Source organism: Megascapheus bottae, chromosome 15, assembly GCF_031878675.1.
Source record: "Megascapheus bottae isolate mThoBot1 chromosome 15, mThoBot2.hap1, whole genome shotgun sequence".
In the NCBI taxonomy this organism is placed as follows: Eukaryota; Metazoa; Chordata; class Mammalia; order Rodentia; family Geomyidae; genus Megascapheus; species Megascapheus bottae.
Window position 1 is genome coordinate 5,884,125 of NC_143523.1, and position 25,732 is coordinate 5,909,856.

The following is a 25,732-nucleotide window of genomic DNA, read 5'->3' on the forward strand; positions in this document are numbered from 1 at the left end:
AGAGCAGATACAAGACCTGACCACAGGATAGAGGCAAGGCCTCCAGGAAGGTCCCCTTTTCCCATCAATGGCTCAGGCCAGCTGTCTACAGGACCCTCTCCTTGAGGCTAAGTCTGGTCATTACTGTGCTGCTCCCCCATGCTAGCAACCGCTGCTGGTTCTTGTTGCTTGTGGGCCTGGCCTCTGGCGTGCCAACAACTCACCTCACCTCCATTCCAGTATTCAGGGGGCTATGGGGAAAAGCCCTTCAGGACTCTGGGCATTGCTGGGTCCTGTCACGTCACTGAGGGGCCAGCACGCCATCTGCTTCTGTCGGTGCTGCCCCTCCCCCAGGAGGCCATGGATGAAAAGCTGGCCCTCTTGGCCCTTCTCTGCCTCCCTCCTTGTTCCCATGCACTGCTGCCCAGGTGCCGCCCGCCCTTCAGGTCAAGCTCTGGGGCTTTGCTGCTCTCCTTACAGCACCCGCCCACAGCCAACTGGGAAACCACCACCCTTGCTCTCCCCCCACCCCAAGAGGTCACCTCCCTGGCTGCCTCTATGGCAGGAACCTTTGAGCAGTGCAGTTTTGAGCCATTCCCGCTAAGACCACCATGCGCTTAGCAACTCGGATATTCTGTTCATTTGGAGAAGAGTTGCTGAATGCCAGACAGGTCAGCCGGAATTAACCAGCGCTTTGCTAAGAGAACAGAGTTGCCACCCACATCTTCGTCCATGTCTGGGCCAGGAACTATTCTGGAATTTTAAAGGGAAGGGAGGAGGGGGTAATGAGTATGCTCCTGTTCCTGGGGCCTTTCGTTTGCCCTTGAAGACCCCAGGCTCTCTGGTTTACACTTGCAGGGCTGTGGCCACCAGAAGTGTTAGGGTAGTAGTTGTAATCTTAAGTGCTAGTGGGGACAGGGAGTGTGCTGGCCCAGCTAGCTTTCCCTCTTGCCACGTTTCTAGTTGTAGAAGTGGGCTCAGAGGAGCTGTGACCACGCCTGACCGTGGCTGACTGGCAGGATTGTGAGCCACAGCCAGTCCATTTCCATCCCCACTGCCCACCAGATCTGGAGGGAACATTAGGCTATTCCAGAGACCCCAGAGGGTCAGTCTTTTCTGAGGTTCCCTATCCAGGTGGGGCTCTATTCCCGTGTCCCACGCACGCACGATTGTGACCCAGCTCAGCTTCTGAGCCTTGGGCCTGCAGTCTCCGGAGAGCAGCCTGGGAGGGAACCAGGCTTTTAATTAGCCTGGAGCAGGGATGCCCGCTCTAAGGCTCAGGAGCCTTTGGAACCCACTGCTGGTGGACACAATGTAGCCCCAGCATGAAAAGGAGAAAGAGAAAGGCCCTGGGGCTCAGGAGTTTTAATTGGCACAGTTCTCCCCATCCTCTGCCTGCCACCTGCCCATCCCCGTTTCTGCCCAGTGGTGAGCAATGGGGCCTTTCACTGCTTCAGACTTTTAAGTGAGCCAGTGTGGATTCTTGCAGGCACGCTAAGCAAAAGGAGGTGGGGGTGGGGGTGCAGTCACCTCACTAGACTGTGAAGTGTCAAACACTTGTAAGAAGAAAATACCAGGGACTACCAGAGCCCCACAAAGCTTCCTGGGCCTCAGACCCGTGGCCCTGCTCATTGCAGAGAGAAAAACGTTTTCTGAAGCTAAGAGTCCTCGCGGTCCTTCCCCACCCCCACCCGCATTGTGTGTGTGTTTCTTGTTTTCGGCTGGGTAAGTGGGATTCTGTGACTGTGTGAACCTGAGCACTGTAGTAGTTGAGGTTGCTTTCAGCCGACAGGGAATTGGCTTCATTTCTTGTTGGCCATCAAGGAAGGGACTTTTTGTTTGTGTTTTGTGTGTCTTTTTCACTCTGTCTTTTTCTAAGAAGCTCTCAAGCTAGCAATGAGAAAAAAAGACACATGGGAACAATTCCACCTAGACAGGTCTACATCCCTGCCTGAATGGCACTGAGTTCTTACTCTGTGGGGACAATGTTGGAGATTAACGAGACAAGGGCCAAGTACAGGCAGTCAGCCTGACTGAGGCATATATCTCATTAAAGTGGTTCTTCTGGATTCACCCCACCCTTGCAGAACAACTATGGTAAAAATGCTTGGTGCATACTTAGTTTTGCAGTGAGAACCAGTCTTCAGGGTACAGACAAGTCGCCTCTGTCCTCTGAGACTGTGAGTATCATCTACATCTGTTCATGTGTCTGTGGGGAGTGCTGGTCCCTTGGGGTTTACAGTTCCGTGTTTACACGGGGACATTGCTGTCAAAGGACACTAGCCTTTCTGGTTGTGGTTGTGGTCAGGTGGGATGCTGGTTAGCCAGTCTGGGCACTGTCCTGCCACCAATCCACAGGTGGTGGTCCTGCAAGAGAGTGGTGCCGTGCTCATGAAGGTGGCATTTGGACTATGGCAGCCTGCTCGTCTGTCAAGGCAAAATAGGATCTTTGTCTCATCACCCCACCCTTAAAACTGGCCTGCTTTTGCCACGGTTGGCCAGGGGAGTGCTGGCTGGAACAAGGCCATCTCTGTGGGTTTATCTACATGCGTGGCTTGGATTTTTGTCCCCTCTGTCTGGAGCTGGAACTCTGTTTAGATTTCTCCAGCTTGCTTGCAGGACTTTCATCAAGATTTCCCTGGTCTGCTTGAAGGACAGATTGCTGAGCAAACTGCACCCAGCATGGCAGTGATCTCACGGATTTCTAAACGTTGAATGCTGTGTGCCTTAGCCTGCCTACATTGAGGGCCACAGACCTAGTGACCTGCCAGCCAGGATTCTTACAGCTGCCTCCATCCCACCTGCAGGAGAATCTTAGATTTCAGGGAAAATGGAGCACACCCCACTTTGTTCCAAAGAAGAAGGCTTTAGGCTTGCCCACCTTCCAGATGGTGAGCTCAGATGGTGAGAAGCAGACTCTCCTGCCTCTTAAGGCCTCCCTTTCCTCGTCCACAAACTAGGTATGCTCACTCTTGTCCCTGGGGTCCTGGGTGCTCCACTTGGCATGGCAGGGGTCTGCTTCCTGGGAGTGGTAGTGCTACCAGCTCCCCACTTCTCATTGTGGCATCTCACAAAGGCCCCTTCTCTGTAGGGTTTGTAGTGTGTTCTCTTAAGGCATGGAGGTAGCTCCTGACTTTCTCCTGGCTCTGAGCCCCACTTTTTCAGTGAACATGGTTCCAGTCCAATGATACAGTATCTGGTGGCTCTTTGCAGGTGGTGAGTGCGGGACTTCTCAGGTTCTGTGCTTTTTTGCACATCATCAGACATTCCCAAAAGAGAGAAATAGTCTCTCTGAGCCTTCTGGGCTCAGCCAGTGACAGATGGGTGTGGGCCCAGAATTCTCTTTGCCTTCCAAGATGAGCACCTCCTACCCTTGCTGGCCCAGTGTGATTTGTTCACCCATTTGCACCAGGAGGGCCACAAGACTGAGTCTAAATGGTCCGGAATCTTGTTGGTCATTGTAGGAAGCAGAGTATTTTAGGTGATTCTAAGATGGTGGATGGAAAGAGGGAGTGTGTGTGTGTGTGTGTGTGTGTGTGTGTGTGTGTGTGTGTGTGTGTGTGTGTGTATAGAATACAGGTCACTCATTCTGGCTGCCAGGAGTTCTGTCCTAGGGCCTCCCTCTTAGGACATCAGGTCAGATTGGAGAAAGGGACTTGGTATTTGACAGAGCAGGCCCCACTCCAGGAAGGGCATCTGGTGAGCAGAGTCCAGGGTGTGGCCTTACACACTGGCTAAGCAAGGCTAAGCAAGTGTGTTGTTTGTTTCCAGGGAAAGTTTCAGGAAAGGCAGTCTGTTAACAGGTCTTCAAAGGTCAGGAGCCAGGGCCCAACAGATGCACACATACCGTGTCCCTGATTCTCATCTCTGGCTCTGTAAGGGGTCAGCTGAGCCTAGAGAAGCAGAATGAGTCCAGGAATGTCCTGCTACGCCCATGCCAGTGAGCATGCCCACAGCCATTTCCCTGCCTGGGCATGCTGGATGTGCCAGCCAAGCTCATCTGGCTGCTGCCCTTGCTCTCCCCCATAGCACTCTGGTGGCCAGTGAGGTCCCTCCTGTCCCAGCACACCTGGGATGTGTACTCCAGAGACTGACACCCCTGTGGTGGGCAAGGAGCTACCCCCTAGAACTGCTCTTTCCTTAGTCTTGGTGCAGCTGGGCACCAGCAAGTGTTATTTTGACCCATCTGACACAGATTGCTCTGATCTCATTGCAGCCTCATGACAGCAACTACGATAGTTTTCCTTCCTCATTTTGTAGACAGGAAAGAGAAACCTCAGGTCAGAGAAGGTCTCACCCCAGATGGATTTATTTTCCAGTACTAGGGCCTCCTAAGGGCTGGGCACGTGCTCTGTCACTGAGCAGCACCCCTGTCCCCTACCCCGTTTTCCAGGCATCAGTGTTCAACCAGCGTAGACTGACCCACCGCTGAGGCACTGAGGCGAGCGGGGCCTGAGACCTTCAGGACTTAGTCCTGGCCTGCCTACAGTATAGGGGCTCCAGAATGGAGGAGCAGGGGTCCCTCTGCTGGACACAAGAGACTGTAGGGAAATGTTTAAGCTAGCCTGGGAAGTGTGTGGAGTTTCTTAATTGTTATGGAAGCTGAAGGGGAGGGAGGAGGAGGAGAAAGAGGAGGGGAGAGAGAGAGGGAAGGAGGGGGGAATCTTGGCCCCAGAAGAGTGCACTATGGGAGGAGTTGCCGTGAGACTAGAAGGGGCCTGCCAGGCCTCACGTACACAGCAGGCTGAGCCTTTGGGCTTGGAATGATACACTTGGCTTTTCTCAGAAGGCTTAGAGGAAGGTGCTAGATCAGGTTTGGGACACATTGCTCTGAGAAACCCATAGGATATCTGCAGGAACCATCCCATTGGGTCTGGAGCTTGATGTAGACCCTGTAAAACGATACAGTTCTTTCGGAACGGATTTGGTGCTAGGCCCCAAGCTGCACCACAGCTGATCTCTGTGCGGCACTCCTCAGGGCAGGGTGGGGACACACAGGGTTCCTGCCCACGACTCTCATTATAGAGAGGTGGGCCCAGGGCAGGCAGGACTTTCCCAGGACATGCCTTGCCTGAGGCAGGCCAGAGGCAGGCGCCAGGTACCCTTAAAGCAGGCTTCTGGTGAAGCAGCATGGGTGACCCTAGGGGGCCAGCTCCTGAGATGGAAGATGGATGGAGTCCTAGAGAGGAAGTAAGGTTTGTCTAAGGTTCCAGACATTTATGATTCAGCCCTTCTTGTGGTCATGGAAGCACACTGCTGACAGGAACCTATGGTCTGTGAAGGGCTCTGGGGGTCTGGGGTTGCCTCTTGGGAGGCATTCCAGACGATAGGGTTTTTTTGTTGTTTTGGTTTTTTTAATGGCATTCTCTGCCCTATTTATAGCATGTGTGTGTGTGTGTGTGTGTGTGTGTGCACTCTTGCACCAATTCTAGGGCTTAAATTCAGGCCTTGGGTGGCTGTTATTTAGATTTTTAGCTCAAGGTTAATACTGTACCACTTGATCCAGATGTTTGCTGGTTAACTGGAGATAAGAATCTCATGAAGGCTGGGAGATTGGTCTAGTGCCTGCTTACCATACACGAATACTCGGGTTTGATTCCTCGGTACTGCATACATAGGGGGGGGAAAGCCAGAAGTAGTGCTGTGGCTCAAATAGTAGAGCTCTAGCCTTGAGGGGGAAAAAAAAAAAAAAAAAAAAACAAACCCAAGGACAGTGCTCAGACCCTGAGCCAGAGCCCAGGAGTAGCAAAAAAAAAAAAAAAGTCTCATGGACATTTCTTTGCTCAAGCTGGCTTCAAGCCCTCAATCCTCAGATCTCAGCCTCTTGAGCAGCAAGGATTTCGGGAGTGAGCCACCACCTTGCTTGGTGATTTATGCTTCCTCCCCTGTGTTGTGGCAGACACAGCTAATGTGACAAGGACCCTCCTCCTTTCCCGGTTGGTACCGGTCTTCTCCATCTATGTCCTTCTGTGGAGGTGGACGCCCCACACCGACCCTGGGTGGGCAGCTGCCTCCACAGCAGAAGAGCTCTGGGATTCTCACCCAGGATTCTGTGACTGTGGCTGTGCCTGGGCAAGGTCTGCGTGGCTCTGCCCCCCCCCCCCCGAGGGTTGGCGCCTGCTTCCTGTTTCCTCTTCCCCAGCTGAATGAAACTCAGACTTAATTCCACCAAGTCCAGCAACTTGGACCTGGAAGGATTTCCTGTCCACACAGTTTTGCAAAGCACCTGAGCTTTGCTTTGTTCTAATAAGGAGGAAAGGAGGAGAAACATCTAAACACTTGAACATGGAGGTGGAGTGCAGGCTTCTTTTCTGGAAGATATACATGACCATGTAAAGGAGAGGTTGTTTTTCATCTCTAACTTAATGTGTCCCCTTTTAAAATAGACATGCATGCAGGCAGACATATTTTAATGTTTTCACACGTTTGAAAATCAAAGGAGTACATACAATAAACCTTTGCCTTCTGTTCTTCCCTCCCACATGGCCTTGGGTTCACGGCTTAAGTTTATGTGTGTATGTGCACATGCACATATGTGTTTGTGTGTGGGGGTGTGCATGTGTGCATACTCTGTATTAGCTTCCCATTGGAGTGGCAGAAGTATACCTGAGAAAAACAACTCAGAAGGAGGAAAGCTTATTTGGTAGCTCTGCCGTGCTGGTTTGGCCCTGTGGCAGGCAGTACATGGTGGAATGCCTCGGCAGAAGGGGCCTAAGAAGCAAAAGAGAAACAGAAAAGGGTCCAGTCCCAATTTTCCCTCAAAGGCTGTCCCCTGGACCTAACTTCTTTCAATGGCCCTGCTTCCTGAAGGTTCTACGGCCTCCCCAGGGCCACACGCTGGGAAATGTGAATGTGGGCCTTTGAGGGACAAGCATCCAGGCAAAGAGGAATTCTGGCTCTTACTTTGTTTCTTCTGTACAAAAGGCAGCAGGCTGTATACCCTGTGCCTCCTCCTCTTCTTCAGTTTTTATTTTTTAATTGTTATTATAAAGGTGGTATACGAAGGGGTTTTAGGTTTTCTTTTTTTGTCAGTACTGGGACTTGAACTCAGGACCTGGGCATAGTCTTTTAGCTTTTTTGCACAAGGCTAATGTTATACAACGTCAGCCAAAACCTCCACTTCCTGCTTTTTGCTGGTTTATTGGAGATAAGAGTCTCGTAGGCATTTTTGCCCAGGCTGCCTTTGAACCCTGATCCTTAGATCTCCTGAGTAGCTAGGATTATAGGTATGAGCCACTAGTGGGGCCATAACTTGCCCTTGCTTCTTCTTGTATTCTCTTTTCTCTGCCTGCCATGCTCTCCCTACCATAATGGGCTGAAACTTCTGACACTGAGCCAAAACAAATCTTTCCTCCTTTGAGTCATTCTCTAAGGTCACAGCAATACAACGGTAGCTAATACTTTGAGTTATACCTCACATACCACAGAACTCATGAGTGTACAGTTGAGTCATTTGTAGTGTAATTGACAGCTATTACCACAATCAGTTTTAGAGCATTTTTATCACACCCAAAGCAAACATTCCTCAGCCTCTAGCAACCATGAATCTGCTTTCTGTCTGAAGATTTCTCTGGACGTTTCATAGGCGATGGAACCACACACTATTTAGCTTCTTTTGCTTGACTGACGCTTTCCAGGGTCAGCCATGCTGAGGGCGCCACCGCCACACGCCCTTCCATGCCCCATCATTCTGTGTCATGTGGATTTAGTCATTTGCCAGCTGGTAGACTTCTGGATTGCTTTTCTCCAGTTTGGCTATTATGGAAAGCACTGCTGTGAACCTTGTGCACAGGTTCTACGTGGACGTCCCTTCTCTCGGCCCTGAACTTGGAGCTGAGCTCTGGAATTGCTGTGGTTCTTTTAATGTCCTGAGAAACGGTTGGCTGCTCGCCATGCACCATTTATGCCCCTCCCTTACTTTCAGGATCTTCTGATACCTATGTGTCTTTTAAAATAATGCTCTGAATTTTGAGTTTTAGAAAGAAATGTTCTATTCTCAAGATATTAGGGGAATTTTCTTTTGTTTCCTGTGAGTACTTTTATGATTTTTGTATTGTAGTCTTTGTTCTATATGGTGTTTCTCTTGAATATAGTGTGAATATAAACCTGAACTATGTATGTCTGTACATGTATATATATATATATATATATATGACTACCTATTGTCTCCATGCTATGTATTGGAAATTCCATCTTCTTTCTCTCTGCTTTGAGAGTCCACTCTGTCATATATGAATTGGTGCTACATTCTCTTCTGTTTCATTGGTCTTCATGTGTGCACATGTACTTACAGTATACTCTACTTACTGAGGCTGTATAGAAATTTAGTGTATTGTTTAGTATGGACTGGTCTAGTAAGGTTGGCTTTTATTGGTCTTTTCAGAGCTTTCCTGATTAATTTCACATCTCTATTTTTCTATTAAAAATGAAATAGCTAAGCTGGGTGCTGGTAGCTCATGCCTGTAAGGAGCTGAGATTTGAGAATCCCTGTTCAAAGTGAGCCAGGGCGGGAAAGTCCATGAGACTCTTGTCTCCAGTTAATCACTAGAAAACTGAAAGTGGCACTGTGGCTTCAAGTGGTAGAGCACTAGCTTTGAGCTCAGGGAGAATGCCCAGGCCCTGTGTTAAAGCCCCATGACAAAACAAAACAAAACAAAAAAGCTGGACATGGTGACATAGGCACTATAATCTCAGCATTGGTGGCTGAGCTAGGAGAGTAGCAGGTTCAAAGTCAGCCTGGGCTGGATAGCAAGATCCTATCTCTGAAAAGATAATGGACATAGCCATAAACTTACTACAAGCAGCTTGTCTTCACCACATGGGGTGAGAGGAACTCTTGATATTTTAGACTGGGGTCATCCTGCTGGATGTGTGAATTAATTTAGGGAGCACTGACCTCTTTTGGGGGGTAGAATCCATGCAGTACAGGATACAGTTCCTTCTATTTGTTCAGCTCCCCTTTGCCTTTAACGTTTTCTTTCATGACTCTTATGAGTTCTTATAAACGTATTGGTTGTTTTCTCTTTTGTGTGGCTGACCTGTCCTCTTACTCTTGAAAGGTTTTTGTTAGGAACTAGGACACTTGGGTATAAAGGCAAGCTCCTAGACTCCTTTGCTGTGCCAGAGACATGCCCTTCCAGCCAAGCTGGTGGGGTAGGGTGAGTAGAGAGTAGGAGAAGGGAAGTCAACCTCCTCCACGGGTGGCCGGGTTGGTTAAATCCTCCCATGAAAGTTGTGGCTGTGTTGGGATTTCTTTATTAATGTGCCCAAATAAGAAACTGAATGATTAGCCAGGGTCTTGATGGGTTTCCAGTCCAGGCCTGCCCAGACTTAGCCACACTACATCCAGCCTGAGGGTCCCGTGCCTTTCTGTTCTGTCTGCATGTCCACTAGCAGTGCAGTTCGAGGGAGGTCCTTTCTTCCTTCCTGCAAAACATGGCGGCGATCGTGGCCAAGGTTTGCTCACTTTTCCAAGAAGGCTTCGCTTTCAATGGGCCATCCTCCATTGAAGCAGGATTAAGAATGGAGATGCGGGGTGCTGATGTGAGCAGTCCTGTGTGCTCGTCCTGGGCTGGGACACCCAGCTCCAGGAGGCTGATCACCAACCCGTGCCTGCCCCCCCCCCCAGAGGTCTGTGCCCGCATCCTTGCTCCCAGTGCCGCTGCACAAGCTGTCCTGACATTCTGCCGGCCCGTGCTGCCTGAGGGCTGTGGGCTCAGGCAGAGTTAGCTTTGGCCCCCTTCCAGGGCCCTGTGTGCTTTGGAAAGGCCCCTTGACTTTTGTTAGGCAAAGAATTCTCTTCACACCAAGCTGTGAGTGAAGTAATTTCAAAGTCCCATCCCGAGTGTGTACTGGCTGGAATGTACACCACAGAAACAAAATGTTTGTTTTCCAATTGTGAGAGCTCTGGGAGGCCATTTGGCATTGACTTTGCACCCTAGGTCTTCAGGCAAGCCATCTGCCATTCAGAAGCCTGGGGCAGAAACAATGTCAACCACCACGTGGCCTGGTAGTGGCACTGGCTAGCTTCTGCTCAGAGGCTATTTAGAGCCAGGCCTGTTCCTATTCACAGTACCCCAGGTGCAGGTCCTCGGTGCCCTCACTGTGGGCACGCCTGGAGCCAGCAGTAGGGTGCAGGGTGCCCCATGTGCCAGCAAGGAACAGGGAAACATAGGAACTCGAGGCTGGGCATCATGGGTAAGGATGGGGCTGCTCAGCAAGAATAGTCTACAGTGCAGGGAGTTCCGGTGACAGGAGAAGGAGCGGGGAACATGTGGGGAGTGTAGGCAGCATAGCGTTGATGGAGGGTAGAAGCCCTGGTCCAGGGAGCACCAAGTCACCTCTCACAGCATCATGGGCATCTGCATTGGTTGTGGTGTTCTCTTAGGAAGATCCCTCTATTCAGACAGCCTCCTGAGGGACCGGTGTCCGAGGAGGCTCTCAGGCACGTCCCTGTCCTCCCTGGGTCTGGTGTAGGAAGGCCTGGAGAGGCCTGCTGGCCCTGGCCAGGGATGTGGAGGCCCAAGTGTTTGGTCGGCTATCCTGGGAATGAGCTGTCTCCTTTGGTCATTTCTTTTTTCCTTTTTCCCTTTCCCTCCCTCCCTCCCTCCCTCCCTCCCTCCCTCCCTCCCTCTCCCTCTCCCTCTCCCTCTCCCTCTCCCTCTCTCTCTCTCTCTCTCTCTCTCTCTCTCTCTCTCTCTCTCTCTCTCTCTCTCTCTCTCTCTCTCTCTCTCTCTCTTTGCCAGTTCTGGGCTTGCTGAGCACTGTCCTTGGGCTTTCCTCAAGGATAGTGCTGTACCGCTTGAGCCACAGCACCACTTTTGATTTTTCTATGTATGTGGGATTGAGCAATTGAACCCGGGTCTTCGTGCATGCTAGTCAAGCACTCTACCACTAGGCCAAACTCTCAGTCCTGGGAGTTTCTTGATAGTTCTTCTTCCTAGGTAGAACTGGGACCTCCAGAGCTGCAGAGGCAGGGACACTGCGCATGGAATGTAGCTAGAAAGGAGCCCTCCCCACAGGTGAGCCATATGTGGGTCCCATATGGGGGCCCAGGCTGGGTACTGTCACCCAAAGTCACTCAGCCATATAGTACATCTGGCTCCTGCCCTCTTAGGGACCTCCTAGATCTGTAGGTGATATTAGAGATTGTGGTGTATGAACTCTGCTGCCGACCCTGCTACCTTGTCTGAAGGAAGGGACAGACACATGGTTGTGCCTCAGAAACCTAAGCTGGGCTGAGACAACCCCTCCGGGTCTCTGTGTACGTCCCCAATCTGTGTGGCTCCTCAGGGGTGACACAGCCCCTCTAGCACATGACAGGTGCTCAGGAGCATTTGTCATTGTCAGCACTGCAGAAGTGTGCTGGGAAGGCATAGGACAGGAAGGAAGGCAGGGACTTCCCCTGTGATCTGGGAAGTGCTTGAGGTATCTGGTCCCCAGTCTCTGGTGGGGCTTGGCTCCAGAGGCCTGCCCAGCCCTATCTTCATTTCCTGTTTCTAGTCTGGGCACCCTCCCTTCACCAGGCAGGTTTTGCAGCCTGATGCAGGGAGACCTGAGAATGAGCACTGCACACCCGAGCGTAGTGCTGTCCCTCCTTATGAATGAGCTCAAGAGCCGGGTGCTGTCTGTAATCCTAGCTACTTAGGAGGCTGAGAGCTGAGGATCACAGTTTGAAGCCAGACTGGGCAGAAAAATCCCTAGACTCTTAGCTCCAGTTTACGAGCAGAAAGTAGGAACTGGAGGGTATGGTTCAGTTGGTAGAACACTAAAAAGTTGAACAAGAGCATGAGGTCCTAAGTTCAAGTGCTAGTACTGTGCACACATGCCTGTGCATACCTGCACATGCGCGTACACACACACAGACACACACACACACACAGACACACACACACACGCACACACAGACACACAGACACACAGACACACACACATACAGAATGAGCACCAACACAGAGTTGGAGAGCAGCTGACCTGCCCAACACAGGAAAGGGGCCAGGCTATAGCAGGTGTGCGGACAAATGGCCCAGCGTATAGGACCCAACAGAGCCTGGCAGTGAGCCTCCAGGGAACGGCTGGCCTGTGCCCTCTAACACTTGCCTGGTACCAGACTCCCCCTGAGGCACGGTCATCTGACTTCTGGCCCCAGGGGCAAGGCCTATGCTTCCTGTGAGAGTGCAGTCTTCATACAAAACTCACATTTACCAAAGATGGACTCAAGCTAGGCCAAAATAGGTTCAACCGTTGGGCCCTTTTTTCTTTTCTGAGATAGTTAAAAAGACAACTAGGAAACCATATGCCTTGCTTTCTTGTCTCTGTGCCAGCCTACAGCCTGGTGTTTTTTTCGATACTTGTGCAGTTGTGTTCTCATGCAAGTTCTGCTTGGAAAGGAAATGGCCCTGCCCTTCAGATCCCCTGCTAGCAGTCCACCAACGTAGCCGCCCGCTGCCTGGTGGGCCCAGCTTGTTAGTGCCTCTGTTTCTTAGAAGGACTTGAGGTGGCTCTCTACAACCTGTAAGTCAAAGATATGCATAAAGCTGGGTGAAGAAGAGAGAGATGGCACGGAGAGGAGAAGCACCGCCTAGAAGGCAGGGCCACAGGCGCAGTGGGCAGTCTTGTGAGCCAGGTCTACTGTGGTCAGATCCTCAGAGGTCTTAGGGGACAGCACTTAAAGGACATCTGCTCCTCGAGGCAGTGTCCCCCCCTCAAGTGCAACGTGGTGGGTGTCAGTAGCTGGACTGCTCAAGGCCTCAGTCAGCCTCTGCTGGGTCTTGTGTTGCGAGCAGGTGTGTGATGTATCCCAAATGCCTACTTCTGAGGGCAGGGTGAAGCTTGTGAGCTGCGGAGCCTTTCAGCAGCTGAGTGGATTCCCTGGGGAAGTGTCACTTCCGGCCCCACCCGCACCGTAGTTTCCCGAGCCACTCTTGATTCTGGTTAGGAGCGCAGTGGCTCTTCCTGGAGTCTACCCCCTAGCTAGCCCACAGAATGGGCCCCTGGAGAAGGAACAGAATTCCTGGGAGGGAACAGGCTTTTGGGCCTGAGGCTTGGGAGACCCGTGTGCTAGTAGTAGCCATGTGATAGATGGAGGCTGATAAATTGCCCTTGGGGGATTTGGTTTTCAGATTATAGGAGGACACCACTGTCTCTGCAAGATCCAGCTAGGAACTTCCCCCAAAGAGAAGGAGGTCTCCAGCAGAAAGGCTGTGCTCCTGAGGCCCTCCCCACCCCAAACACTTAGGGACAGGGGATAGGGGCTGAGCCAGGCTCAGGCTAGGCGGCTGGAACTGAGGTCAGGTGGAAAAGCTGGCTGGATCGGGGCTCCAGCGTCCCACCGCCACCTAGTCAGCAGGCTGCTGTTGCAGACACTGAGAGTGGAGTCAGTGCCTCTGGCCACCAGCCTGAGGCCACAGCAGTTTCCACTGTGCTCTTTAGCTGGGCAGGCTTGTGCCCCAGTTGGCAGTCCATCCCGGGCCTAGAGAACAGAAGTTGGGTGGGGGATGTTTTGTACTGGAGCAGCAACTTCACAAGCAGCTTTGAACTTAGCTGTTCTGTGTTTCCCCAGATCTTTGAGGCCACCCAGACAACAGGCCTGCGCAAGTGTTCTCGCTGTGGGAACAGGCTGAGCGACTGGTAGTCTAGGCCAAACCCTGCCTGACAGCATGGTGGGTCAGGAGGAGGGGGTCCGGGCAGGGGTGCACCGGCTGTACAGTCTTCTCTGTAGGCTTACTGGGGGTGGTGCCACTGCTGCATTGTGGCAGCCACATTCCTCCCGGGTAGGCAGGGTGTGACACCAGCTGTGGTGGCTCTTTGTTTTCCCTGTGTTGAAAAGACTGTTTTGAGTTAACCGACTTTCAAGGTGACACTGACTTTGGCTCTGAGGAACAGGTGACCCGGGAGCCTCCGATGTGGGGGAGGTGTGCAAAGGCTTGAAAAGACTCGGCAACCAGGCCTTTTAGCTTTTTGTGCTGTGGTGTAGCAAAGGGGACCACTAATTCCAGACATTTCCTCTGTTCACTCCGTCCCAACCCCCTGGGATCTCTTAAAGGAACTCTTACTGCCCTGGACCTAAACAGCAGCTATGTGCGACCCTGCCTGGATTTCTGCAGTTGTGCCTAGTAAGTCAGGGAGTGGGGCTCCTGAACACCACTTTACATCTCTGCGCTCACTTCCACCACTGGGGATGGGGACACTGGCCTTCTAGTCACCATGACAAGATCTTCCGTTTATTTTAAAAATCTGTATAAACTGTAGCTGTTCTTAGTTGATCAACTAGACGGGCTGGAGTGCCCTGTCTGAAGCGGACGTGAATGTGTGGGGCTGAGACTGCCCCTGTAACAGCCTGTCTGGACTTGGGGTTCCTAACACCCGGCTTCAGGATGTGGCCGACGCCTAACTTGGGTCTTAAAGTCTTTTTAGGCTACTGCAACGGCAAGATTTTAGGTAGGGTAGGTAAATTAGGCACAACAGAAATTTCTTTCTTTTGTTCTGGAGTCTGGGAGGGTTACTGTCACGGCACTGGTTGCACCAGATGTGTCTGCTAGGGCCTGTTCATTACCTGTCCCCAAAGGCCTTGCCCCCTCATACTACTGCATCAAGCTGAGTTGAGGGGTGGGACATGCAGAGACAGATGCTGTCTCATTGGATCAGATCAGTCAAGACAACTCTAGCAGGAGAAGGAAGGCAGGCACGGCTGGAGTTCTGGGCACAGGGGATTTTCGGTGCAAGCTCAGCTGAGTACCCATGTCCTTGTCCACATTACAGCTCAGGGAACACTGCCACGTGATGAGGCATCAGGCACACTGAAAAGACGTGGGGACAGTCAAGTGCTTTGGCATCAAGACCTCATCACCCCACAGAACCCAGTCACAACACTCATATGAGACACTTGAGCCTCAGACTTCCTTCACAAGCACCTGGGGCCTCTGCCTTTCCAGGTGCCGAGCTTGCATTCAGAACTGCCAGTCCTTCCTCCAGGCTTGACCTGGGAGTGTCGGAATGGTGGCAGCTGTGTTGCTAGGCTGGGGAAGGCTTGTCTCTGGGCTTGCCAGAGTGGCACTAAATCTCAGCCTGGACTGGCGAGGGGTGGCAGCTGGTGATGGGGCCCTCGGTGGCCTGGGCCAGCAAATTAGGAGTAGAGGCTTAGCTGCTCTCTCCTGAACCCCAGGGCTGAGCCCCTTGGCACCTCAGCCTTTACCTTCCTTGTGTAATGAGAAAATGTGAGCAAAGCAGATCTGTCAGAAGATTGTCCCAGGTGGAAAACTCAGAACTAGCAAGTATATTCTGCATAGCCACCTGCCGACAGAGTGCCTTCTGTCCTCCATGCCCTCATTCCTCCATGGCCATGGAGGTTGGTGGCCATCTTGATTCCACTTCAACACACAAAGGCTGTGGCCTTTGGAAGGATTAGGGCTGGGGCCGGGAGTTTGGCCTAGTGGTAGAGTACTTGCTTAGCATGCACAAATACCTGGGTTCAGTTCCTTGGTACCACATACGTAGGAAAAGCCAGAAGTGGTGCTGAGGCTCAAGTGGTAGAGCTCCAGCCTTGAGAAAGTCCAAGGACAGTGCTCAGACCCTGAGTTCAAGCCCAGGACTGGCAAAAGAAAGACAGACAGAAAGGAAGGAAGGAAGAAAGGAGAGAGCAGGTCCCCTGGGACAAGTCTGTGCCTGGCCTCTGAGAGGGCTCAAGTCCTCGTGTGCAGGAGGAGTGGAGCCTGCATCCCCTGCCCACCTCTGTGCCGCTCTCCTTTGGCACCAGCTGTTCACTGTGGGTCCTTTGGGAGGATGTCGGTCCAGGCTGTGGGTGCTGCTTACTGCTACAGCCACGGACCTGTCTGCTGCTGGACAGAACTCATGTCTAGAGAGGTCTTACTTGATGCTGTGCCATGAAGCTGATGTTCAGCTGCACCCCGTGCCTCTCACTCAGGCAGGGAAGCCCTCCCATCCCACATTCCCTCTCTGGAGCCTCCCGGGGCCCTGCAGACATCTGGGAATGGTCACACACTTCAGATGAGGCCACAGAAGTCTCCCAAAGAGCCAGAAACAACCTGGAGTCAGGCCCGCCTCCAACTGATACCCCTTCCCCTCAACCAAGTGCCCGTGAAAGGCCAAGGGCACTGCCATTGAGATGCAGTCTCCAGCCGGCCCAACATCCACATAGAGCCTGATTCTGGTTGTTCTGATCCACACTAGGGTGGGACACGAGCACAGCGTCTCCTGGCTGCTCCTCTGTCTACCTGGGCATGGAACTGAGAGGGGGGGAGGAGCACTCCCCGTGCCCTGTGCAGCAGCTTTGAGATGTTTCCACAGACTGAGGCCCCTTTTAAGTTCACGGCTATTTGCTCTGTATTTTTTCCAGTATATTCTGTTCTGTATTTTATATAAGAACTTATGTAAGCGTCAAGGAACAGATCTTAGAACCAATCTGATTTGAGTGGACAACTGTAGTGCAATCACCTCTTCAAGGCACATACATTTATACCTAGACCAGATATATTTACGTAACATTTACATTAGACCTATATGAGATACATTTATACCTAGACTGATCCTGTCTCACTGCAGCTTTCCTCCACCCCACATCCGGGATGCAGCACAGTCTTGCTTCCAGGAAGTAAGTAAACAGCTGGAAACTTTGTGTGTTCCCATAACATGGCTTGAACTTGGGACTCACACTCGGTGTTTTTGTTCATAGTCAGTGCTCTACCACTTGAGCCATCCTTCCATTCCAACATCTTGGCAGATTAATTGGGGATAGCCCTTGGGACCTGTTGCCCGGGCTGGCTTTGACTCAGGATCCTCAGATCTCAGACTCTGTGTAGCGAGGATTTCCAGCTCCTGGCTTGCCTCGCGTGTTTCTTTATGGCTCACGGCAGCCATGTCTTCACAGAACGTCGCTGGTAAAGGATGGTCGTTGTTGGAGGATGTGTTCACTAGCCAGGGCGAGCCCAGAATTTGGTGGGCCAGCTTTTGGCAGTGTGGGAGTCTGGGTTCCAGGAGGCTGTGGCCCCTCGTTGACCTGTGTGTCTGTCCCTCCACAGAACTGTCAGACCTTCAGCAGCCTCAGCTGTCTGAGCACCGGGATAGACGACTGTGGCCCCCAGAGCCCGTTCACCCTGGTCAGCAGTACCCGCTCCTGGACCGCCTTGCTCTCAGCCTCCAGCCCGGGGGGCAGGACCCCTGCCGGGACCCCCGTTCCTGAACCTCTTCCCTCCTCCTTTGAGGACCACCTCGTCTGCCAGGAGGACCTGTCCTGCGAGGAGTCGGATGAGGAGTGTAGGACCGGGGAGCCCATCACGGCCTGGCGGGACCACCGGGCCACTGGGAACAGCCTGTGCTCCCTGGATGGCGAGTTGGACATTGAGCAGATAGAAAACAACTGAGGGGCCCCAGGTCTCGTCCAGGGTGGGGGTGTGTTGAGTCCCTGGGCCTGGTGAAAGCTTTCTAGGGGGTGTCAGGTTCCCTGGAAAAAGCCCACCCTCCTCCAGGAAGAGGCCACTGCCCCGTGGTGCCCTGGCGTCTCCCCACCAGCCTGTGGAGGGATGGTCTGCCTCCACCACGTTGGCCAACAGGTCCATGGAACTACTGTAGCCCGAGAGCTGCTTTTGTTTGGTCCTTTCTGCCTGTTCCTCGTGGGAGGTGGGCAGTGGTCCCTGGCAGGGTGGGGCCTTGCTGCGTCCCAGGGCTGGGATGCTGGGGCTGTGCTCAGGGCCAGGGCCGCCTTGGCCTTGCTCAGGTTCACTCTGGGAGTTGCCCACCGCTTCCTTCACTCTGTTTATTCTGTGCCTTCTCTCCCAGGTCTTCTTGCTCCAGGCTTGGGAAGGCTCGGGAGACGCCTCCTGTAGTGACACCAGAACCGTGTGGCCTTAATCCACATGTGGGCGCTGGCAGGGCCCTCAAGGGGGCAAGCCCATGTCCAGACTCGGGCTCAGGACGACTGGGGGTTCTGGGGGGCACTCACGTTGGGAAGAATTAGGTGGATCTGTTGGCTGGAAAGGCAGAGCCCTCCTCCTCTCCCCTGACAGGACGAGCCTCCCACCGCTGCCACTTCCGGGGCTTGCCACTGGGGCAGGGCTGGTGACCTGGTCCCTTACTGATGAGGGTGGAGGAGTGGGCCGAGTGTAGAGATTTAATGACAAAAGGGCGACCTCTTAAGTGTCCTCAGGAGACAAGCAGATGCATGGCAGGGCCCTGTGCACATGTCAGGCTCACTGGCTGCTCCACAGGGCCTGGGCTGGGGCCAGAGAGCTCTAATTCCCACACGTTCTTGTCTGTTTGTGGGCACTGCTGGCTTTAACCAAGGCATCCCATTCACCGTGAGGTTCCCGCTCCTTGCCTGCCCCGGGAGAGTCCTAGTCCCAGCTGCCCCTAGCTTGACCCCCACCTGCCCTCCTCACTCCGCACTCCAGCACAGTGCACTGAGTGCCACCCTGCAGGTGCAGCACAGGGGCCTGGGTTCTAGGAGACAGGCTTGTAGCAAACTTGGCACCTTCCTGGACAACAGCAAGTGGGCTGGCTTGTAAGCGAGTGGCTGAAAATAAGTAGCGTGCTCTCCTGAGGACACTGCTCTTGGCACTTGTAGTCCCTCTGCTTGTGCTGGTCTTCTACCTGTCAAGCCTCTCTGCTTTCCACATTTCTCCTAAAGAAAGATCTTATTTGGCAAACTGTTTAAACTTGCTCCTATGCCAAAAGGTGGCAGTGACTCCAGCTCTAGAGAGACATACAGCTAATGGGGCACAGGGAGACAGCCTGGCACAGGGCAGGTCCTGCAGTGAAGCTCATTGCTGGAAAGCTGGCATCTCTAGGTAGTACCTAGCCTCTGCTTCATGGGAAGAAGGGTTGAGAGGATGTGGAGAACATATGACCACGCCCCACATTCCCAGAGGCCATTGTGGGGGCACATCTGCCAAAGCAGGCATTTCCTGTGGAAGGCACCAGTCGGGCCCCATCTCGTAGTCCACACCAGAGGCCAGCCAGGCACAGCTCCTTAGAACCAGCCAAGAGGTACCTGGTGCAGGTGTGTGTGTCACAACGGACCTTTCCTCAGACGCTTTCCATTCCTCGAGCACACCTGCCAGCAAAAGGCTGGCCTTATCCTCACCACCTCCCAACAAACTAGGCCCAGAGCCTGCAGGCCATCCCCAGGATACTTAGAGAGGAAAGGTCCAGGCCCAGAGCAGGGAATGGCCTGTCCTCATCTTCTCAGGCCCCTCTGGACCAGCAGGTGTCTTTTCTACTTAGACAAATGGCCTCTAATAAGTTGTGGTTCTTCCAGTTGGATGGAGACCCCATCTAGACGGTGCCCACCTGGTCCCAGCCATGCCACCAGAGAGGCTGTCTCCTTGCTCTACTCCGCTGGCCTCAGGAGCTTCGGTTTTGAAGGAAATTTTCCCAGAAGCTCCAGGCATGCATGGGGGCCTCAGCCAGTGGAAGCTGAGGCTCACCCCACAGCACGGGGAAAGAGGGCCGCCTGCCGCGTGGCTTCCCTCCCGCCCAGCAGCGCCGTTTACATGACCCACACTCTCTTGCCTTACTCAGGCCATGGAGGCTGGAGCCTGGCCAGGGCCCCAGGGGAGCTCACCCTTGAGGCCCCAGGGGCTTGCGATGGCCCCACACACATGTTTTCATGCTCAGAAAGCCTTACAAAGAAAATTTTGTAGTAGGAAAGTCTTATTAATTTCTATATTGAAAGAAATTGTTAGTAAAGGAAAAGTCCTCATCAAAAAGGGAAACAATCTCCAACTTCCAGATGGGTCTCCTAGGGTGAGGAGAGAAGATTCTCCATGGTCTGGCACTGCCCAGGCACCTTCTGGGCCCTGCCTGCCTGCGCAAGCTCCCAGCAGTCAGAATGCACCCCTGGATCCTGCAACCCTTTCCACCAAGGAGAAAGGCACCTGTCCTCGGGGGCCATGGAGCTTCTCACTCGGATGGCATTAGCCCCCGGGACAGAGCATCAGCGTGGTGCCAGGGCTCAGTCTTGCCCCCAGGTGCTCTGCCCCTGTGAGCCAGTGACACTGTGCCTGGCCACACCTCACTGCTGGTTCCACCCTTCCTGCCAGGTCAGTCCTAGAAAGCCATGTCCAGAGAAGAGGAAGGGGTCTTCATGTGGCAGAAGGGGAGCTCTTAGAGCCTAAGTAGATAGTCTGACCTCTAGCGTAGTCTTGGTACGAGTGTGGCCAGCGCACAGGGCTGGGGAATGTCCGGGCAGCAGTGCACAGGCTGCACAGGGTTGAGATGCGGACCTGCCTAGCAGTGCTGGAGCTGCCCAGCCTCACAGGTCCTGAGGCCTGGGCGAGGCTGGTCCAGGCCCCCGCCACAGCAAAGCAGTCTGCACCACGGGCTGCTCCATCTGCCCTGCTGCCTGCTGCAGCCCTGTCGTCCTTGCGCAGACCCGGACTGTCTTGCACTAGAGCCCCTCTAGTCTCAGGAATTTGCTTGTTACTTTTACTGTGTAAATAAAGCTTCCTGGTTCATTGCCCAGCTGCCTGGGAACTGCTGTGTGGTTTTGTTGGGTGTGGCAAGCTTGGGAGGGCCACAGGCTGGACCCTCTGTCCCTGTAGTGTCCCCACAGCATCAGGGAGAGGCTCCGGTGCATGGGTGCCGGTGCATGTGCGTGGGGTGAAGAACCCAGCCACCCACTCCAGCCAGGAAGAAGGATCTTAGGGGGAGGCACCCCCTGCAAGTACTGAGGTAAGAGCACTGGAGGAGGCGCCCCTTGCCCCTCATCGTGGCTCACATGGCAGTGCTTTACATCTTGCCACTGGCCTCAGTGGCTCAGGAGGCAGCCCAGGTGAGGCCCGACGTAGTTTGCCCCTAAAGCCCTTAATTTGCCATTCTGCATAAGGCCGGGGTGCCTGATATTGCAGTGTCACACTGGCCATTTCAGCTGAGTCCAGGACAACAATGGCTGGTCAGCCCTGGGCCCCAGCACCTTCTCCTAGGGCTACAGCTTCTGTACCAAGGCAAACTGACACACACGATGGTCCCAGGCAGGCACCTGGCTTGCAGAGCAGCAGCTACACGCTGCCCTGGCATTGGACTGCTGCATGCCCCAAGCTCTACATGTAACACAGGACCCTACTGGTGGCTTTGACGGTTGTCAGGCTGAGCAGGCTCTGCACAGAGAACCTCTGGACACAGCAGCTGTCGTGTGTGTGTGTGTGTGTGTGTGTGTGTGTGTGTGTGTGTGTGGCCCAGAGGGCAGGTGGAGCAGCTGGTTTCTTTGCATCTTTCTACTAGACTTCTAGTCGTGTATGGTACTTCACAATCTCACCAAATCTCAAGGGGAAAACAGTAGTGTGAAGGCTGCAAGGGCAAGCTACAACTGTGGGCAGGGGTGATATGCTCTCTAGACCAGGGGAATGGGGGGGGTGGGCTCTGCACCCCACTTCCGGGACTCAACTTGAGTAGGCTCAGCCATTCTAGAGAGACCAGGCTCATCCCTCTGGGGGCTGCCAGCACGGAAGCCTGCTTAACACCAGAGGCCTATCAGACACTAAGCTGCCAGCTAATACAGCTCGGGACCTGCACATCCCCTCTGTCCTAAGAGGCTGAGAACTGCGGAGGGGTCTCCTCCAGAGGCAGGCCGTCTGTGCACTGCCCAGCTAATAGGCACAAGGCCCTTCTCCAATGCCAGTGTCCAGCCTCGGCTACCACCACCTCCTAATCCTGAATGGCATGGAAGGCTCAGGTTTCTGGGTCCAGTGCTTCATCCCCATCTGCCTTCACGTGGTGGAAATCCTGTTAAGGACCCTGACTTCTTTTATAAGCTGTGGCTAAAGATGTATCCGTGGTTTCTGAAGTGAGGAGAAACAGCAATCCAGTTCCATTGACTGGTTCTGAAACCTGAAACTTGGGTGAAGTGTGAACTGGGTCCAGGGGCCCTGTGGGGAAGCTTCTGCCAGCTTGGTGTAGAACACAGTGCTCGCTGCCAGCCTCGCCGCAGTGCTGGGTCCCCTCGAAGGGTCGTGTGCTGAAGGCAATTCCAGGGGGGTGCTGGGGCCTAGTGGGAGGTCCTTAGGTCAGCAGGACTGCGGGAGTGCAGTTTCTCTGCCTTCAGCCTGGGTCTGGGACCTCGATCTCTTCTTGCTCCTGCATATCCCCTTCCTGCCAAGATGATGCTGTGCGCTGGTGCTATGCCCTTGAGCCTCTAAAACAGCCCGGTCAACTTTTCTGTCTGAACTCAGCCTGCTCAGATGTTTTGTTGTAATGAAAGGTGAATACAGGAAGGCAGGTTTCCAGACTTGTCTTAGGTGAGTCCTAGGGCAGCTCACCATCCACCCTGCCCCCAACTTCCCTCATCTTCTAAACAGATCACAATAGGTGAAGGGCTTCATAGCTCCCGTATTCTAGTGCAAAGCCTAGTGGCCCCAGCTCATGGACAGACCAGAGACAGTGCCTGGGACCCCGCCACACCCTGAGGGGCTCCTCCCAACAGTCCAGGGCTGCCACTCAAGGTTGAGTTTATTGAGTCATTCGTTTCTCCTGCACATACTACATTCGAATCTGTTCTCTTCCGGCTCCTTCGGTGCCTGCAGCCCGGGCTGCAGAGGGCACACCCTTGGTCAGGAAGCGGCAGTCTTCAAAGTGCACCGGCAAGCTGCTCAGCATGTGTCTGCAGGCTGCCTTATGGAAGGGGGGTGGCATTGCTTCAGGGTGAGGGGCCGAGTGCCACTGGGCATGGCAGAGGGCGTGGGCAGGTCTAGCCAGGAGGGCTCAGCTCTGGCTGCAGGGTGGTGGTCAGTAGGACCCTGGCTTTTCTCCAGGCCCCTCCCTTGGGTGCAGGGTTGAGAAAGAAGCAGTGGGCTCATATGTCTTTTACCCAGTTAGGTGCCTTACTGTCCTTAAGCATTCGTGTGCAAATGGCTAGCGAGTGAATTTAGGGGTTCAGGGAGGACGTCCCTAGAGGTATGTTTCAGTGTGGGTCCAGAAAGTTTTCATTCTCTGGAGGCAGAGGGGATGAACTTCAGCCTGGGAGGCCAGGGAGGGGCTTCCACAGAGGGAGGCTGGGTGGGGATGAGGTTCCACAGAGGGAGACTAAGCAAGGGTCAGACTCTGGCCCAGGCTGGCCAGAGCCACGTCACCAGCCCATGCCTGGCGGGGGCGGGCAGTGGGGAGGAGGCTGAGCCCCGAGGGCTGTCACTTGTCCGCATGCTGCAGCAGCAGCTCCACGGCCTCTGCGAGGTTGTCCACGTACCCATCAGCCTTCACTTCTGGATGGTGCTCGTCGCTGGGCCTGGGGAACAGGGCGTGGGTTAGTCCGCTTTACACACACAGCAGGTTTCTGCTCCAGAGGCAGAGGCCACCAGGCCTCCACTGAGGGCCTCGTGACAGGTGGCTTCGGGCAGGGGTGTGGAGCCAGGGACCAGGATCCACAACACCTGACAGAATTAATCATCCCAGAGAACCACCTGAACCCTTCCCAAGGGTGGCGCCGGCTGACCTCTTCCCGCATGGCCACAGCCTGAGCCCAGGAGGTCCACCCCCCCCAGACCCCAGCAACCGGAGGCCCCGTGCTGGCCTCTCAGAAGGCAATCCACTGGTGACAAGCAAGCCATGCCCTAGCGTCCTTACCCTGAGGGTGCCTCTGCGCCTTCTCCCCACTCCCACTCAGGCAGACATGCTTCCCTCCTGACTGCCGGCTTCGCCTGGGCATCTCCCCTCCTGCCTCCCTCAGTGAACTCATGCAGCCCCATTCCCACCGTCAGGACGAGTGTCACCCTCCGAGCTCCAGCCTAGCCCAGTGTCAGCAGACTGAGGTGCGAGGACGGGAGCTCCTGCATGTCCACATCGAGGGAGGGGCCATGTGTCCACCAGCCACGTGCCAGCGACAGTCCTGACGAGGCAGCACCCAGCTCCGGGGAGGGCTGGGACCTCCCAAAGAAAGCCCTCACCATTCGTCCTGGCTGCTGGTGAGACCTCCAGCCAGAAACGTATGGGGCCACACCAGCCTTGGTGGGAGAGGTGCTGTGGGCGGGGTCCTCAAGTCAGGAGAGGCTCCAGGCAGACATGGGGAAAGGAGGGCTCCTGTCACAGAGGGGGTCAAGGTGGGCCTGTGGCCCATGAAGGGAGCTCACGTCAATCAAGTGCAGCCCTGTGCACACCTCCCGCCGCAGAGCAGTGCGCTGCTGTCATATGTGCGCACACACACACACACACACCACACACACACACACACCACACACACCACACACACACACACACACACACCACACACACACACACACACCACACACACACACACACACCACACACACCACACACACACACACACACACACACCACACACCACACACACTCCTACCCTACAGAAGGATGTGGTTGGGTGGCCTGACGTGGAAAGCCATGCTGTTCCTTTCTGAGGGCCTGGCTTCTGCATAGGGCTTCTCCCCGGTGGCTGTCGAGGGTAAGGCACTTTTTCTATTAAAGCAGGCATGGGGACCCTCTGGCACATGCCGGACACACACGTATGCTTCTCACAGGCTGCCAGTGACACAGGCCTGCTGAGATCATTTTGTATGTGTGGCCCACACGGGTATCACAAATATCCAAGTGGCCCTGGGCAGAAAATAGGTTCCTTAACCCTGTCAGTTTCAGCCCAGGGGCTGGAGGCTACCGCCTGGTAGATTGGAGGGGGAGGCAGCACGGACATCTCTGAGACCAAGAAAGGGGGCTCTGCCCAGGTTCCCAGGCCTCATGACACTGCTTCCCTCCTACAGCTCCAGAGGAGAAGCAGTGGCTCGAATCTTACAGGCTTCAAGGTGGAATGGGACAAGGAAAACAGCATGAAGATAGGGCCAAGGCCCTTAGATCAGGGCCAGAGTTCAGACATATTAGAGGGCCCTCGACATCCATGGCCCTTCCAGAAAGGCCCCAGTCAGCAGCAGCTGGCCTAAACATCAGGGCCATGTGCAGGTACCAGGGTGGGTCAGCATGCTGCTGTGGTCGCGATGCAGACCCCAAACCACAAGACCTGGGATGAGACAAGGGGGGTGTGCAGGCCCCTCCGCGGGGACAGCCTCCATCACCTCAGGCTGCAATGCACTTGTCCATAGGACTTGTCACCCGGAGCAGGGCCTCAAAAACCTGCCTGCTCCTAGCTGTGACCACGCCAGAGCCTCCCAGGTGTGCACAGGACAAAAGTGCCCCCACACGGTCCCCAACAGACGTGTAAGGAAGTTTGAAGAGACTCCAGTGATTACAGAAAGAGCAAATCCTTGATGAGGGTCCTTGGGGAGAAGGGCCAGGCCATACCTCGTTCCATGCGTGCCAAGCCACCAGCCGCAGAGGGTAAGATCACGTGATGAGCAGTGGAAGGGGTGAGGTGCCATGTAAAGCGGGCACTCCATGGAGGAAGGGCACAGAACACAGTGTTCTAGATTCTGGTCTGAGTAGGGGGCAGAGGTGGGCACAGGCACGGGTCCATGCTGTTGGCTCTAAGGGCTCTTTTCTCTGTTTGGCCTCGGGAGTTTACTTAAGGAACCACATCTGATGCCCACAATACAAGGAGCGTCCCATCCCCCGCCCCTACCCGGTTGCCATGCAGCTTCTCTTTCTCCTCCTTCTTCTCCTTCTCCTTCTTCTTCCTCTCAAACCGGATGAGAAACTGAGCACACAGGACTCGTCTGGGAGTTTTCCCCTCCTCCACCTGCCTGCCGTTCCCTGGGCCAGTGGCGGCGCTATCTCAGGGGTGGGCTGGCTACTGTGGGCACCTGTTCTGCTCGGAGAGGAACCCCGGTAAAAGGGGGCCCACATTTTC

The 25,732-nt window shown here is 54.1% G+C and overlaps 2 protein-coding genes across 6 annotated transcripts in view; one reads left to right on the forward strand and one right to left on the reverse strand.

Annotated features, from left to right (window-relative positions):
- Fam53b (family with sequence similarity 53 member B) overlaps positions 1 to 18,514 on the forward strand; it is a 100,192-nt gene extending 81,678 nt beyond the window's left edge. For all 4 annotated transcript variants that reach the window (XM_090345661.1, XM_090345663.1, XM_090345660.1 and 1 more), the window contains exon 5: positions 17,016 to 18,514. In XM_090345661.1, coding sequence (XP_090201787.1) covers positions 17,016 to 17,357 — 342 coding nt within the window. In that variant the 3' untranslated portion in view covers positions 17,358 to 18,514. The remainder of the gene's footprint in view (positions 1 to 17,015) is intronic.
- Positions 18,515 to 22,373: 3,859 nt separating this feature from the next.
- The window catches only part of Lhpp (phospholysine phosphohistidine inorganic pyrophosphate phosphatase), a 68,337-nt gene continuing 64,978 nt past the window's right edge, over positions 22,374 to 25,732 (reverse strand). For both annotated transcript variants that reach the window (XM_090345667.1, XM_090345664.1), the window contains one exon: positions 22,374 to 23,209. In XM_090345667.1, coding sequence (XP_090201793.1) covers positions 23,174 to 23,209 — 36 coding nt within the window. In that variant the 3' untranslated portion in view covers positions 22,374 to 23,173. The remainder of the gene's footprint in view (positions 23,210 to 25,732) is intronic.